The following is a 17,332-nucleotide window of genomic DNA, read 5'->3' as shown; positions in this document are numbered from 1 at the left end:
TCAGTAGTGGTGAATTTGTCTACAGAACATTTGGATGCAAAAATAATAAAGACCAAAGACAGAAGAGGGACTGACACTAAACCGGGTGAGTTATATTCTGGTTTTGGTTTGTATTATGATCAATTTTGGATTTACAGCTCATTAATTATCATAGCCAAATTGATGTTTAAAAACTGATTATTCAAAACAAACAGTCAAAAAACTCACAGGTATGCTATTTCCAATGAATGGAAAGAGAAAAACAAGAAAACTTTTGCATTTAATAAAGCGGAACCAAATATTTCTTTATTTTACTTAAAATTTCATGAAAGTTGATTAATTTTCTTTAGGTCCATTAATGACTCATTAGCTGTCGTTAATTTGCCTTACTTTGTCTTAATCCATGTCCAAATACTAATATTTTGATTGTGTAGTAACTCCATTATGAAGCAGCCATAGTCACAGGGAGCACAAGGTTAATGTTAATTTATAGGATTTTATATTTCTGTACTCATTTTCATGGCGTTCTCCATCTTTTAATTTATACATTTTACTGAGAAAGTTCTTTTACGAGAGAAACATTTGATTTTACACATAGTGGAGGATGTTTTCCAAAACTGGCAAAGATTAGTTTAAGTGGATTATAGGACGCTAATGCACGTCTATTTGCAGTGTCTGTGTTCACGTGCAATCACCTCCAGTACACCTCAACACGCTTCAACAGACCTCTACAACAGCAATGTCTCCTGTGGAGGTTGGATTTTCGGTGGTTGTTTGCACTGATGGAGTTTCTTAGCTTTTATGGATTTTTCTGTACAAAGCTGCAGATTCACACCAAGCTGTAAAACACTTAACAGCAGTGACCTTGTCATAAATCGCTTAAGAATATTCTAGGCACAGACGTGTTCATAGTAACATCAAGAATAAATAGTACGCCTACAGCAATACCACAAATGTGCAAACTTGTGTTGTTCAAAATGGACAAATGCTTTATCTAAGTATTTAGTGGGAGATTTGAAAAAAAAAGTTATCATTTGAATTTGTGCCCTTTTTAACCTCCCCAATAGAAACATGTTCCTCAAACCTTCTGCAAAGACATGACAGCTTAATTTTACTGTTTGACATTATGTGAAATAGCCCTACTCTACCTATGTCATTCTTGCTGAAAGTTAGATGAGAAAATCGATACCATTCTCATGTCTGTATAATAAAAATGTAGCTGGAACCAGCAACAGCCTAGCTTAGCACAAAGACTTGAAACAGGAAAACAGCTAGCTTAGCTCTGTTTACAGTAGGCTAACTAATTCATCTCGCCATGACAGCAAGACTCCAGGAAGTCACTGCTACAAAATAGTCAAACACATAAACCCAATCGTAAAACCACATTGTGTTGATTTTACAGTTAGATTTTTGTACATGTTAATTAGCTTTAGAGGTTGTTTGGTCAGAGGCTAGCTGTTTCCCTCTGTTTCCAGTCTTTATGCTAAGCTAAGCTAATTGGCTGCTGACTTTACCTTCATATTTACTGCTCACTTAGAGAAGTATCAATCCTCTCATCTAACTCTCAGCAAGAAAGTGAACCCACATATATATGTCAAACCATTTCTTTAACTGTGGTAAAAGAAGTTTAAATAAATAATAATAATAATGATAATAATAATAAATCTAATGTAATGTAAAAATTTGTTCTCAGACTTCTCAGCTTTACCACAAAGTATCACAAATAAAGATGTTGCAAATCCTGCAACAATTCTCATAGGAATAGTGTGCAATGTTATGTTAATATTGAACATAATGGGGTGTACTTTGCTTCTATAGTAGAACTTTTAACTTACTACTCTTCCTGATGTGAACGTGCAGTCAGGCAGAGTGTCAGAAGCCTAATGGGGCCTTGGGTTCAGTTCAGAACTTTGAGCTTTTAAACTGACAAATCCCAGCGTCAGCTGTTCACCTCCAATCTGTCTGCATGCAGATCAGACCAGAGCTCCTTTAAATGCCAAAACAATGAAAAAGCTGGTTAAAATTGAGCCTAAATGTAGTGTTTGGAATATTGGAAGTAACAAGAGAAGACCTGAGTCAGTTAATCATATAGAGTATGCACTAGCATGAAAACTACAGCAACTAATAAACATTTTCATTATCGATTAATCTGCTGATTATTATCTTGATTAATCAATTCATTGTTTGGTCCATGAAACGTCAGAAACAGAGAAAAATCCCAATGACAGCAGAGCCCAATTTGACATATTAAGATCCTGTTTTCTCCAAGCAACACTCAAACTACTGTAGAAGAAAACAATATGTACATTTGAGACTCCATGACCACTGAATATTAATTGTTTTGTAAAAAAAAAATAGCTTACACAGTTAATCAATTACCACAAATGTTGCCATCTAATTTTCTGTCAATTGTCTAATCCATTAATCATTTCAGCTCCAAACCAATCAACTATAAACACAGTCAACATGTTAAAATATTTATTTTATTAAGGCACAGACAGTATTAAGGAAAAGAAGTACCAGCTTTTCTAGAATTGAACTGACTCTGACCTTGGAAATAGACCACAGACTCTCATTTGTGCCTGAATAAAGTAATAAATCTGAAAAGCCTTCTACCCACACTCGTGGTCACAGTAAAGGTTATTTCCCACTCTTAGAAAAAGTACAAGCAGCAGTCGTCAGAGTCAGAGTCAAAGTGGTCTCTTGTTGCCTTATGGTTTTGGTTTCACACTCTACAAAAGATGTGATAAACGATCCTGTTGATAGAGACTGTGAGATGCAGCTGAAAGCTCTGTATCGTTGTAGATCTTTGAGCTCAAATTCTCAACAGAATAATGTCAATTGTTATCAAAGGTCAAGAGTGAATATGCATTCACACGTAACCACACTGTTCTGCAGCTATAATCAGTAAAATACCACCTGCTGTATATATTTGCACCCCTGAAGTCTTTACTTTAGGTTGGTACCTTTAAAATATATAGGTTGTTGTAATATCCTGACTTGATGTGGTGATTTTTGTAGAGTGTAATTTTCCCTTTAGAAATCAGCTGAAATGAGGCTCCTACTGAACCTTCACTCATCTTTTTGTGCGGTGACATTGTGAGCGTTGGTGGTTTTTTGCCACACAGTGACTCACGTTTTATTGTTTATGATGCGACTTTTGTTTAATATGTCAGACATTGTTCTTTCCTACAGTCTGTTGATATAAAAGGCTGTTTACTCTGTTTTGACGGATGATGTTTCTGCTGACAAGACTCCCATGTTGTATAAAAGTAGATTTCCATGTCTCTTTTTAAATTATAAAACAGACAACAGACAAACTACTTTCTATATTAATTCTGTGAAAGTATCAAAGTGCTCAGTCTACAGAGAAATGCACACAGCCTGTATTCAGACACTGAGCCTAAAAATGAGCCGTCATGACTTCTGTAACTTTGCGATGACGCAACAAAGCAGTCGCCGCTCTCAGCCATGTCCCAAGCCCCGCCCACCTGGACCCACCATACAACCTTATAGGATTTGGTTTCTCTGATTGTTTACCTTAAATCTGCTATATTTTTATTGGATCACTCAGAAAACAATCAACAATCAGAAGAGAGGATGAGAGCCTCCTCTCTTCTGATTGGCTCACCGATCTGTTGTTACTGGAGCTCCACAGAGAAGCCTGAGAGAGAAGCTGTAAAACTACACTGAGATGGTTTTTGGCTCTCAAAAGCACAAATATATCTTCTTATGGATCAACACTTCAAATAAAACACAGGGAAAGTGTAAAATATGAGACCTTTAACTTTAATTCAGTTCCTGTTATTGTTTTTGGTTTCCCAAACTATAAACCCGGAGGCAAAATTATTATTATTTGTTAGGAGTGTGATTTCACCATTGTGCAATCTTTCGACAGAGATTTGTATTCCTATGCCAGCCAGGTTTCTGACTCACTGATGTAAGCTTTTGGCAGCAGTCCAGCCTAAATCTGCTGTGACCCAGATAACAACTGTGGTCATCATCATCCTGATTTTGGGGGTGTTCTGAACTTGAGATAAAATGTCATTACAGAAACAGCAGATAACAGAATTCAGTGGGTGGTTTTGTCCAAAGTACATAAAGTACCATCAGCAGGTTTAGACTGATGTTGGACATTTTGATATGAAATATTCTTTCACTTTCATTGACTTCTGATATGACTGAGGCTCCATACTGTGCAACTTGCCTGGAAATGTATATTTCTTAGCTATTTTAATTTAAGTGTATTTTTTTTTGTAAATTGCACTTTAACTTCAAAAACTTAATGAACTGTATCTGATGATTGGTGTGCATTACTGGATGCTTGTAATAATTGGTTATGAAAATGATCTGACTGAACAATATTTAATGTGTAATCTGTAAACTGGCTCACCGACATGTTGTTACTGGAGCTCCAGAGAGACACCCCGAGAGAGGAGATGTAAAACTACATTGAGATGGTTTTTGGCCCATTCAATATTGCATAAATAAACAAAATATTGAGTTTAAAAATAATACCAATTTCATTAAATAAGTAGATTTTAATAGGGTAAATTAATTCAAAACAAACATACAAAGATTAAGATTAGTAAAGACAAGTTAAAATCCTACTTTTTACTTAACACCTCATCACTGAGGAACAATTGTTTCTAATGGGAATCAGCATTACTAAAGCTCATTAATCAACAGGTTTGTTTAATCTGGACAAAAAGCAAAGTGTAAAAATGTCAGCGGTGTTATGTGCCAGATTATTTCTTGACTCTGGGCAGCCAGGCAACTAACCAAGAAGCTTTATTTTTTTATTGTTTTGTTTGATTGGTTGATTGTTATGTTTGGACTGAGTCAGTCTTGCTCTTTCACTCTGTTTCTAGTGGTAAGATAAAATAACACCTTATTAATAGCAATGAGATTAGAGTGTTCCAGCATCTTACATTCAAGATAAACACAAAGTAACCATAGAAGTAAGAGTAATAAGACTAATAGGTCTAATAATAATAATAATGATAACAATAAAACTGAATAAATAAAGATACATGGAAATGTATTCACAGTGGGAATATAAACAGAGAAACTGTATATAGTGGTATAGTGGTATTGATGCAGGTGTGTTAACTAAGATAAGAGAGAGAGGGAATAATCTAATACTCAGCATTATTCAGCAGGAGCAGTTCTCGATGCATGACCCACTGATCTGTCAATTTTAATCAGCGAGATTTCTATATGTGTTTGTGAGTGGTATCCACCTCTCTCTTGGTCCAGTACACACACTGAGGTCTCCCTCTCTAATCCTCTGCTTATGCAATCCAGGGGGCTACAAGGATCAACAACACAGGGAAACACAGCTTGCCAACTAAATCAGATCTCATTATGGAAATATGATGTGTATGTGCATCTGTGTACGTGTGGAGGTATGTCTCTACTTCAGCTGTGAGGAGCGAGGATAAATGACAGACAGAGGAGGAGGAGTGAAGGGGGAGATGATGGTAGGATGGGCGGAGAAAGGGGTGGAGACCCAGTGAGGCAAACTGTCCTTAATTTGTTTAAGCTGAGGGATTTTTGGATTACCTTTGGCAATCAATCCTGTTACATCGCTGTGCAGCGACAGAGGGATGTCTAGTGTGGGTGGGGCCTGTGTGTGTGTCCGTGTGTGTATGTGTTTAAATGTTAATGTGCCTATGAGTGCACAACTGACAGGTTGAACTCCATACAGGGCACTAAAGTGCTTAACAGAAAGATGTGATTACCACAGATGGATATCTTCTCATTTTATTGTTTTTTCCCACACTGATAGAGAGGGATTTGGTAGAAGATAAACCCAGCTTTTTATTTGCACTTTATCTCAGTGAGGTAAATTCACAATATGCCTCGTCAAGCACAGCAAAACTGATCTGAAATAATGAGCCCAAATAATATTTTTTACAATTATTCCACTTTGTTAAGATTGTCTTTTTATTAGGATAATGTCACAGGAGACATTTTGTCATGTTACAGTAGGAAAACCACATGTTTAAAAGACAAAACTGATGATGGCTCAGTTGCATTTAGCTGCTTCAGTTTCAGGGTTCTGGCATAGTGAATGTTGGATCACACTCACCAGTGTTTTTAAATTTTTGTAACTAACATTTCTGCTTTTCCTACTGATGGATCAAAATGTCTGCTGTGAACAGGACCAATGAAATGTCCTCATATTTGTATGAGGCCATGTGTCCCTCTCTCCGTGTGTGTGTGTGTGTGTGTGTGTGTGTGTGTGTGTGTGTGTGTGTGTGTGTGAGTGAGTGAGTGAGTGAGTGAGTGTGTGTGCAAAGTCAGAGGGATTATTATCTGCAAGCAACAGCAGCAGAGCTCAATTTTACTCTTTTTTTTTGATAAACTGTCATCATGGAAAGGATGCAGGGAGGAAGGAAACAAAAAATAAAGAGGAAAAGGACAAAAGGAAAAAGGAAGCAGGAAAGGAATAAAGTCATAGAAAATTTATCTCAGAGACAAATATCAATATACGCTTGAAATGAATGAGAGTCGTAAGACATTTTGTGAAAATGATTTGCTTTCTTGCTGAGCATTAGATGAGAAGACTGATACTAGTCTCATGTTTGCAGTAAATATGAAGTTACCACCAGTAGTCAATTCGATTAGCTTAGCACAGTTTGCTAGGATCTGTGCCAGTTTTACAATTCAGTGTTTTTACAGATTAAAGAAATGAGATGTAACTTGTTAATTTGTTATATATATATATATATATATATGAGTGGTTTCAATCTACTCATCTAGCCCTCAACAAGTGAATAGGAAAAAATATTACTTTTGTTGCTGTAATTGACTAATTGACTTTTTTGCTAGCCAAAAAGCTATCCAGCCAGTTGACTGATTCTTTTCTAGCCAGTTAACTGATGAGCTAGCTTGTCAAGTTGTTGTGTAGTTATCTTATTTTTTAGTTTTTCAACCTCACAATGAGTAATGTAAGGATATTTGTGTGTGTGCTGTTTTTACTAAGACCTGAGTACTTCCTCCACCACTAACCTCACACTATGATTCTACTTCAGAAAAATCTTGATAAAATAAAAATGCTTCCCTTTGATGAGGATAGTTTGTTAGTCTTTGTCAGATGCTTGAAACTAAGGAGTGAATGGGACGATTAGAAACAGGGGGGTGAGAGAGGATTAAAGAGATTACAGCCAGGTGAAAGGTCAAACAGGATGTCTGAAAGGATACGTTTAAAAAAAAAACAGTGTTGGGGAGTAATGAACTACATGTAGATAGTGGCAATTATCCAAGCAGCCCATGACAATTTCAATACCATATGTATTAAAAGTTAATGACTTTTTTCTGAAGCAGGACTATAGCAGGACTTGGGCCATGACCTTGGTACCATCAGAGAAGGTGACTTACTGACTGGGGTATTCTTGCTTGTTTCACTTTAGTTACTGCAGTTTGTATCATGCAGGTAAAAATAAATAGATTAATAAACACACTTAGACAGAAAACCTACACTGACAACGTTTTGTGGTGGTTTCAGTGTCTGCAAAATTGATTTGGAAATGACTAAACCATTGACCGTTTGTTGTCTGCTCTCCTTTGTCTTCACAGAGCAGCGATGCGATTGGTCAGCGTGGCGGGGGCGCGGCTCCGCAGGGCTGCCGAGGAGGAGGAGAAGGAGCCGCCACCGCCCCCACCCCCCTCGCACCACTCCAACCACCAGTTTGCTAGCATGAAGAACAAGTTCTTCAATGAGCTCACGCACCTGCCAAGTGAGCACACACACAGACACACACAAATGTAAACAGATATATGTAAAATATACACAAAATACACACGTACAGATGCAAACACACCTACTCCAAATAAATATTAATTTGATGTCTTGTCAAAGACTGAAATATTTTAGCTCTGGTTACTTTACATTTAAAGGAGAGTCACCAGTTTTACACATAAAGGTCAGTTCACTGGTAATGATGAGTGCTACTAAAAACAGCTGAATATGTCTGCTGTAGCTCCGGAGCAGCGTTGTTACATCTGAGAAAATAACAGCGGCAATGTAAAAATCCTGGAATTAATATCTAAGAGCCTGCATTACAAACAAGGGACAATAAGTCACACAAAAGTGTCTTGGCCTCTGCTATTTCACATCATACCATCGTCTAACCATCCTTCTATTCCATTTTCATTTGTGTTGTTTCATTTCTTTATTCTGTCCTCTGTCCTCATTTCTTTCACGTGCCCACTCTGCTCTGCTCGTCAAGATCATAAACTCAAGAGTAAGTCCATCTCATGTCTTGTACCATTCTGATTTAAGTGTTTTAAAACAATACATCTGTGTGGTTTAACAGACGTTTGTGTGAGGAGGACAATATCTGTGCAGTGTGTATTTGGCAGGGACATTTGTTTATGTGTCTGCTGAGGAAAGAAAAAAAAGTTAGAGATGACAAAAATAAAAATATTCAGGTGGTAAAAGGTTTTACAATAATCTTCTACATGTCCAGCCCAGTAGGAATTCAACTCCTCATCCAGGCACTGTCACTTCTGTTTTCCATCAAACTGCCCAGCACCCACGTGCCTTTCTCCTTCCTCTCACCTCTTTCTCCAGTGCCCATGTGGGCCGTGGGAGCCATCGTGGTCGTGGTCCTGGCCCTCGTCGCCTGCCTAGGATTCTGCATCTACAGGAAGTGCTTCAACAAGGGAAAGAAGCCCAAGAAGGTCCGCGAGCGGAAGGGAGGACGAGGGCGCAGAAAGAAGGACAAGGATGGAGAGGATGGAGATGACAAGAAGGTGAGAAAAGAGAAGTTAGAGGTGTTATTCAGCTGGTCTAGAAGTCAGCATTATGGGTTACAAGGGCTACAGTTCTCACGGTTTGTTTTAAAGGTATAGTTTGACATTTTGGGAAATATATTAGGTGAAAAGCTCATTCCATACCAAACTGTACCGCACAGTAAATATGTAGCTATCTCACTAGCTTAGCACAAAGACTGGAAATGGGGGGAAACAGTAAGCCTAGCTCTGTCCAGAGGTAGCAAAATGCACCAGCGCCATGTTAGCTATATCCCCCAGTTTCCAGTCTTTGTGCTAGGCTAAACAAACTGGCTGCATCTTCATATTTAAAGATCGTATTTTCAATAATTATGACGAAGCATTAGACTTATAATTGTTGATAAAAAAAAAGAGAGAGGCTGTTTGAAATCAGCATTTATGAATATAGTAACACCCTCACACTGATCTTATCAGTCTTTGTCAAAATGTTCAAAAATGGCTGCCACACCCATATACATACTAACAGGCTCATATGTGTGGTTGACCAGATTTATTCTGACTGTTGTCAAGTTTCCATCCATTTTTGATGAAAACTGAAACTAAATTTCCAGAAAATAAGCAAAGGAAATGAAATAAAATGTCCTGTCATGTGTTAGTCAGATTTTGGGTAAAGCTTCTGGTTGATAAGTTTATCATCTCAATGACAACATACATGTAAGTTAGTGTATGTCAGAAAACTATGATGTCTGATGTCTGTTGGTGAGTTGAATGGTTTACCACACCTGTCATTAAAGAGCCTGTTGGTATAGGGCAGGCTATACTGTGGGTGATGTTTCCATTTTTAAACATCGATTGATTGAACAATGTATAAATAAAATAAATAAACGTGCTGTTGGAACCAGTGTGCAGACGTTACTCTTTTCATCTCTGATGCTAGTCACCATAAGCCTCTCCAGTCTGTGTCCAATCACAGGGGAACAGCAGCTCTGCGTCATCATGCCTTTTCCTGATGTTTACCATGATGCACTGGGGCTGTTTAAACGGTCACTTCAGCCATTACTAGCCTCAACCTGGATGAAAGCCAAACAGCTGTGGACAGTGAGGCAGTGACTACAGCTCCAGCTGTTGGCCTGTTGGGGGTGTGCACTCACTTTAATACACAAGTCACTAGCTAAATCTTTTGTTCTGCCCTTAAAGGAATAGTTCAACATTTTGAGAAACACATTTATTTGATTTCTTGCCGAGAGTTCAGAGGTGAGGTAAAAGGTTTGCTATGTACCATTGTCTGTTAACAACACAAACCACGCTGTGTCTCCACCAGGACGGAGAGAATGGGGAGAAAGAGGAAGAGAAGGAGTTCTATGGCAAACTGGAGTACTCACTGGACTACAACTTTATTAATTTGTAGGTACACACACACACACACACACACACACACACACCTTAACATAGTATTTTGGAAGACTACTCACCATTATCATACCTCCTAAATACAGAGACTGAAGAATTAACAAAAGGGCTCAGCGATGATGATGAAGCCCTCTATTCTATAAAAGCTGGCTGACTGTCATGATTTGGGACCCCTGTTTTACCCCCCCCCCCCCTTCCAGCTGATAGTGGGCATCCTTCAGGCTCAGGACCTCCCAGCTATGGACATGGGCGGGACCTCAGACCCTTACGTCAAAGTCTACATGCTGCCAGACAAGAAGAAGAAGTTTGAGACCAAAGTTCAGCGCAAGAACCTCTCTCCAGTCTTCAACGAGACCTTCACTTTCAAGGTCTGTACATCGAGATTATGTCAAACATCAACAGTTGTGAACTTGAGTTTGAAGCATCGGATTCTCCCCAAACAGTCTTAACCACTTTTTAAAAATACTCTCCATACCTCTCCAGATTCCCTATAGTGAGCTTGGTGGTCAGACTCTGGTGCTGCAGGTTTTCGACTTTGACCGTTTTGGTAAACATGACGTCATCGGCGAGATCAAGATCGCCATGAACAGCATAGACCTCGGACAGCCGATACAGGAATGGAAAGATCTGGTTGGAGGAGAGAAAGAGGAGGTACATGATTTTTTCTTTTTTTTTTTCATCCACTAAAACTCATTTTATAATGAATATTACAGTCACTACCAACATTTCACTGTGCAAAATGACAGATCATCTATGTTTATGTTTTGCCCCTGACAGCAAGAGAAGCTGGGTGATATCTGCATTTCCCTTCGTTACGTCCCCACGGCCGGTAAGCTAACAGTGAACATCATGGAGGCCAAGAACCTGAAGAAGATGGACGTCGGAGGACTGTCAGGTGAACACAACACAAACATACTGTATGCTTTCATTCATGCTGGCACTGCAGACTGACACTGGTAATGGATGGCAGTGATGGTATCCCTGCCGGTCTGATATCATGTCTCTCTGTCTCAGATCCCTTTGTTAAAGTCGTGCTGCAGCACAACGGGAAGCGACTGAAGAAGAAGAAGACGTCAGTCAAGCAAAACACTCTGAATCCTTACTTCAATGAGAGCTTCAGCTTCGAGATCCCTTTCTCTCAGATCCAGGTTTGTACACTTTCTTTTACAACAGGGGGTTTAAGTGAATGGTTCTAGGAATTAACTTTGTGTATCATTACTTCTTTATTTCCATGGAAAGTAGATATTCCCTCATCAGTTATCCATAAACTTCCATAACTTCCCAAAATTTCCCTTAAATCAAGTATTTTCACCATTAGATACTTAGCTAAAATATTTGAGCTAAAGTAACTAAAATATTCAGACTTAAGAATTCTGTTTTGACTGCATCATTAGCCATGGCTCCAGGAATGAAAGTGTTGGTTGGTTGGTCCGACACTTTGACTCCACCACTGAAATATCTTAACGACTGTTGAATGGGTTTCCATGAAATGTCACAGTTACCCAGAGGATGAATCATCATAACGTTGGTGATCTGACTTTTCATCAGGGCAAAATTTTGACTTGTCCAGCACTTTGGTTTGTGTCCAAATAATTGCAAAACTATGAATAGTCCCACCAGCACCAGCAATGTTTGTTATGTTTATTGCTAATTAGCATTAAATAATGCTAAACTAAGATACTAAACACAATAAATATTATTATTATCTGCTTAACAACATCATGTTAGCATTCTCATTGTGAGCACGTTGACATGCTGCTGGCATTTCGCTCAAATACAGAGCTGCTAGAATGGCTGTAGTCTCTTAATCCTGTTTTATACACATGCCGTAGTTTATTTGCATATGTGGTAACTTCCGAAAGGCTTGGCAATTCATAATAAGTTGATCTTTACTAAAATAAAAATTTGCACTTTGGAACTGTTTGTTACAGCTGCTGCTGAAGAAGTAATAAAAGAGATGGTAGGGTGCTGCTTTCAGGGGAATTTGTGAATATTCCTTCTTATTTTGGGGTCATTGCTTAAAATAACAATAACTTAACAACTGTAAAACAAAATGTAAAAAGCCTGAATATTGCAGCTATTTATGAGGCTATGTACTTGTAAAGTTAAACCGTAGCATTAACAAACCTCCCCCTCCACTTATTGTTGGATGTTTAACCTTCACTATGCAGAGTGAAGCAGAGGTTGACACTAAGGCTGTTTTCACTTTCATCTGCTGAGGAGGAAAGTTTCTCTGCGCTCATCCTAAATCTCAATTTAACACTTCCGAAAACATCAAACTGGTCCAGCCTACACAAGTGTGCACATACACTGAGAATGGACATCATGATACTCACATTATTTACATTACTTCCACCCGTTAGCCTGATTGAAATACATACACATAACAGATTTTGGATACATACAGTAGACGTTGGTCTAACAGCTTCTTCTTCTCTGCTGTCTCCACACAGAAAATCCAGGTGCTGATCACTGTGTACGACTACGACAAGCTAGGCAGCAACGACCCCATCGGCAAGTGCTGGATCGGCTACGGCGCCTCAGGTGTTGGGCTGCGCCACTGGTCAGACATGCTGGCCAATCCCAGGCGTCCTGTGGCCCAGTGGCACACGCTGCTGCCTGAGGAGGAGGTGGATGCTGCTCTGAAGGCCCCTATTCGTTAAACACACTCTCACAGACACACATGTATACAGCATCATCTGCACAGTTGGGGGTTTTCTTTCTTTTGAAACCAAACAATCGTAGGTTTTATAGAATGACCTGTAACTTGAATAGTATGTTTAACGCCAGCATTCATTTTGTAATGTTATATTTTGGGATCTCTTTGTATAACTACATGTGTGCTTTATATTGTATTGAATACACCCTATAGAAATACATACAAATAAGTAATGTGCACTTTCAACACACTCACATTCATACAAACACAAGACAGCTGAATGCATATGTTTGTGCACTGGCTCATGTATACTCGAACTGCACTCGACTCACAATTAAAGGGGTACTCCAGCAATTTCCTAAAGTTGACAGACTAACGAGAGTCAAATGAAAAAAAAAAAAAAGAATTGTTTAAATCAGTGCAGCAGACATATAGTCCCAAAAATCCTGGCTCCTGCACTTCCCATAATGCAGCTTGATAGTCTTTGAAAGCCTTTCTGTAAGCCCTACCTGCCAGGTGGTGAATATATTCATCAAACTCACTGACCCCAGTTCATAAACACAGTCTCAAGAACATTTATGGGATAAGCCTGATGACACTAGCAGTCATTTTTTATTTCAATCAGTGTGCTCAACATGAAAAATATCACCTTTCTGGACTGTAGGGCCTCCATAGAGTAGTACCCCCCTGGGATGAGTAACCTTAACTTCATGTGTAAAATTGGTGGCGTACCTCTTTACTGTTTATTTTCTTGACCACCTAAACTTTACTGAGCTGCACCTCCTTCCTCCTGTCAAGGCTAAACAGATATTTTTTTTAGCATCACTTTACTGTAGTGTGTTAAATTACTTTTAATACTGTGGTATGATTAGAGCAAGTGAGAATCAGTAGCTGCTGTTTCACTCTATTGGTTTGTTAGTACGTCTCCAAAACTAAAACTGTTATGTCCCTTCCTCTCTTAATGGTTTTGCATTTGCATTCATTCATGTGGGAGACTCTCAACAAACAGCTATGACCTGCAAGGCGAGGGTCACATGACCAACAGCTTAGTCAAGCTGGCACGACCGCACATGAGCTAAACTGCTAGCATGTTTGGTGCCCCGCTAACTAGCCTGCTATTAGCAGTGCAAGCTTTTATTGGGATGTAAAGAAAAAGTATTAAGTTTATTATCTAATAATTACTGATATTTCTCTCGACATTGTGAACAGAGCTGATGGAGGCAACAGACGCACACATTAAAGAAGTTGAGGGAAAATAGATCTGTTATATAGAAAATGAAAAGCAACTTATTTTGAAGCATGAAGTTTGCATCAAAACTACTCAAAAGAATAATGTGGCAGGTTGATGAACAGCTTCACTGCATTTTTCTCTTTGCTGTTGTTGATTTTGCATGGATCATTGCATTGTGCACTTCTTCACTGATTAGTCCTGCAGTACAAGTAGAGCCGCTAAACGTGTCGGTATGCTATCTTTTGTCTTTCCTTAGTCACGTGACCCTCGCCTTCCCACTTTAACTCCTTCCACCATTTGTAATTGTCAGTAATGCTGGAAGTTTTATCTCAGTTTGCACTTGGACGACAGTTGTCCTCTTTTGTTCCATGAAGCAGACCAGCAGGTATCCTGGCAACTTAATGTACCAGTGTCTGAGAAGTAATGCTTTATAGATATAACTCACAGATAGGGTGGTGTTAGAATTTCCATGAGGAAATTCTCTTTGTTTGAGTAATACCGATCTGCTGCTGCAGAGCTGAGGTGTGAATATTCTTCTGCATTTTCCTTCTTCCTCATGTTTTCCTCTTGTTTACTCTGAAAACCCTCTCGTCTTCCAAACAGTCTAAGCCTGATTTTTTCCCATGAAGTTTGTATCATTTAGTTACATGTTTTTACTAATTGTTGTTCTGTCTCTTTGTGGCTCCTTCTGTGCTTGTGTTTGAATGAAAAGAGATGCTCGGAGTGAGTGTGCATATTGATGTGTGTGTGTGTGTGTGTGTGCGTGTGTGTATTGTATATCATAAAGAAAAATGAAAGTCTGTTTGTGGTTTCACTTTCGATGCATACTATGTGACTGCAAATAAATAGCTGAATAAAATGTTTCCTAACAACGACAGATGGCTCAGCGGACAGCTGGATTTGCATGTGCACACATGCTGTAAAACCCTCATGTGCGAATGTGATATCCTTTCATTTGCACACAAGCAGGAAGTCACAAACAGTCGCACCAGTAGAATCAGGTAAATGCATCTTTAGGGTCAAAGATCACAGTCTTCTGAACAATAAAAGATTTTTATGTATCATGCTTCAGAGTGGGATTATTTCCCCTATTACAATTAGTGGTCATGTTAACTTTGTGATCAGAGGAACAAACCTTTCGTTGTAATTTTCTAAGTGTAACTAATCCTTCACCCTGTGATTATTGTCCCAGTAATCTAATTATGAATATGGAGGCTTTTTTTCTGAACAAACAGTCCTTCACTGATACATTTGATTTCAGTGAGGTAACCATGCGTATATGTGTATGTGTGTTGTGTCCTGATTCAATGCAGCGAGTGAAAGACTGGATTAACAGTGTGTCCTCTTTAGTCCTTGTCTCACGCAGTGAGCCAAACATGTGAGGCAGGAATTAGAGGGGGGGAGGAAACATAATTACCACAGACAGGAGGGAAGAAGAAACAGTAAAGGAGGAAAACAGTGTGTGTTTTCCCTAATAAACAAAAAGTTTCCCCCAATAAACAAAAAGTTTCCCCTAATAGACAAAAAGCACAGATAAATAAATAAAAGTAAGAATGAAAGTGGTTAAAAGCGACCTGCAATTATTTTCTAATTTATTTTATGACCCAATAACAAGATTTTAAAGATAGGTTAAGAAAATAACACAAAAGTGCTATATATTGGTTTTGGTGAACAGTGCAGAGCAAATGTAAAAAATTATTTCTTAAATATAAAACAAAAATGGGTCAAAAGTGACTTTTTTTGGTTTAATTTATGACCCGACAGAAATATTGCTGTATCAAAATAAACATATATTGGTGTTTATAGAAATACAAAATAATAACTAACAGCACAATGTCTTTGGTTTGATTGGTCATCCAGTGGTTTTGCACCCATATGTACTGGGAAGATTAAACACAATACTGTGTTTGTGCTTTACTGACTCATTACAGACAACACTTGCAAGCATTATAACTTCGTTCCTCTGGGTGGAGTTATATGCCAATAAATCTACTGAAAACTCTGAGCTCATGACCCCCCTCCTTCTTCACCCACAGCCATCCAAGGCTTGGCAGCTTCCCTTGAGCCAGTTACTTTTATTAAATTCTAAAATATATACAATAAAGTAGCTAAGGTGGGTAATAACTTTACTAAATCCTAAAGGAGAATTACACTGAATCATTTATTCATGCTCATTTCTGTTATTTTCTCATACCTCTGGCACTCTGATGGCAAATCCTGCTCGTTTCATGCAGCAGGTGGGATGAACTCTGATAAACCAGAAATCCACCACTGAAGCTAAAAGCCTTCACATGATCACAAGTCTTATGTAACATCCCAGACAGGCTACTGTGCAGCTATTAACATATCTGCATGAACACCATTACCACCAGGACACAGACCAACACAAACAACAACAACCAAACTGGAGCTGCAACAGATCACATAGTCCCACACACACAATATGAGGGGCTATCGATGTGAAATGTAGTGTTGCCAGGGGGCCATTCACACCGTTGCTTTTAAAATATATCTGCTTCAGAAAGCATCCTTCACAGGCTTTAAAAAAGATTAAAGGGAAGACTTCTCTCTACTGGTAGGAAACAACCTCAATATTATATGAAGGATGCTGCACTTCAGAAATGGTACATACTGTGTCCTCAGAGCCTTTTGACTTAAGGTGACCAGATTTCTGAAAAGATAACCGGGGACATTTCCAGTTCGATGAATTTTGACCATGGTAACTGTTGTACTATAATAAACTATGGTGAAGGACGACTGATAAAAGGACAACTCTTTACTTTTGAAACAGTTGTTAAGTCCAGTTGTCTATCTATCTATCCCTCGATTTATATTATTAAAGTCCATTGCAGACAGTTGGACAACTTCTTCTTCTTCACAATTTTTTGAAGTGCCGGCTGTGTTGCTATGGGTATGTTTGTTTTCATTAAGTCCTAACCAATGATTGAGCCAGCTGACCTTTTTTCTGCTCAGACACAACAACAAAAAAAAGAAAAATGTGTTTGGATAACTCTATTTTGATGGTTTTAGCTTCTTTTCTGAAGCTGCCATAGCTAGCAGCCAGCCATCTCTGTCAATGTCTATATAAAAATGCTACAGTGACAAAACCAACACCAAGCTGAGTGCATGTAATTTTATTATCAATACATCTTATCAAGAAACATTCAATATCTTTCATACATACAGGGAAGGCCTAACGAGTGGCTCTGGCACTAGAAGACCACGGAGAGACCAGTTGTCATTCCTCCATTCCTACACAGCTTATCCTTTTTTCTTATCAGTGTGTATTTGATTTCTCTTTTTTCGTATTT

General features: G+C 38.6%; 1 protein-coding gene across 1 annotated transcript; it reads left to right on the top strand.

Annotated features, from left to right (window-relative positions):
- On the top strand, positions 1-13,275 carry LOC111223767 (synaptotagmin-1-like). The gene is given in 10 exon segments (XM_022748031.1): positions 1-85; positions 7,564-7,724; positions 8,217-8,231; positions 8,561-8,742; positions 10,043-10,129; positions 10,332-10,499; positions 10,615-10,782; positions 10,909-11,026; positions 11,146-11,279; positions 12,585-13,275. Coding segments are annotated over 9 exon segments (1,236 nt in total). The 5' UTR covers positions 1-85; positions 7,564-7,570; the 3' UTR covers positions 12,795-13,275.
- Positions 13,276-17,332: the final 4,057 nt, after the last annotated feature.

Source organism: Seriola dumerili, unplaced genomic scaffold (assembly GCF_002260705.1).
Source record: "Seriola dumerili isolate Sdu_G_001 unplaced genomic scaffold, Sdu_1.0 BDQW01000113.1, whole genome shotgun sequence".
Classification (NCBI taxonomy): Eukaryota; Metazoa; Chordata; class Actinopteri; order Carangiformes; family Carangidae; genus Seriola; species Seriola dumerili.
The sequence above is the reverse complement of the archived record's forward strand: the minus strand, read 5'-3'. Positions and strand labels throughout refer to the sequence as shown.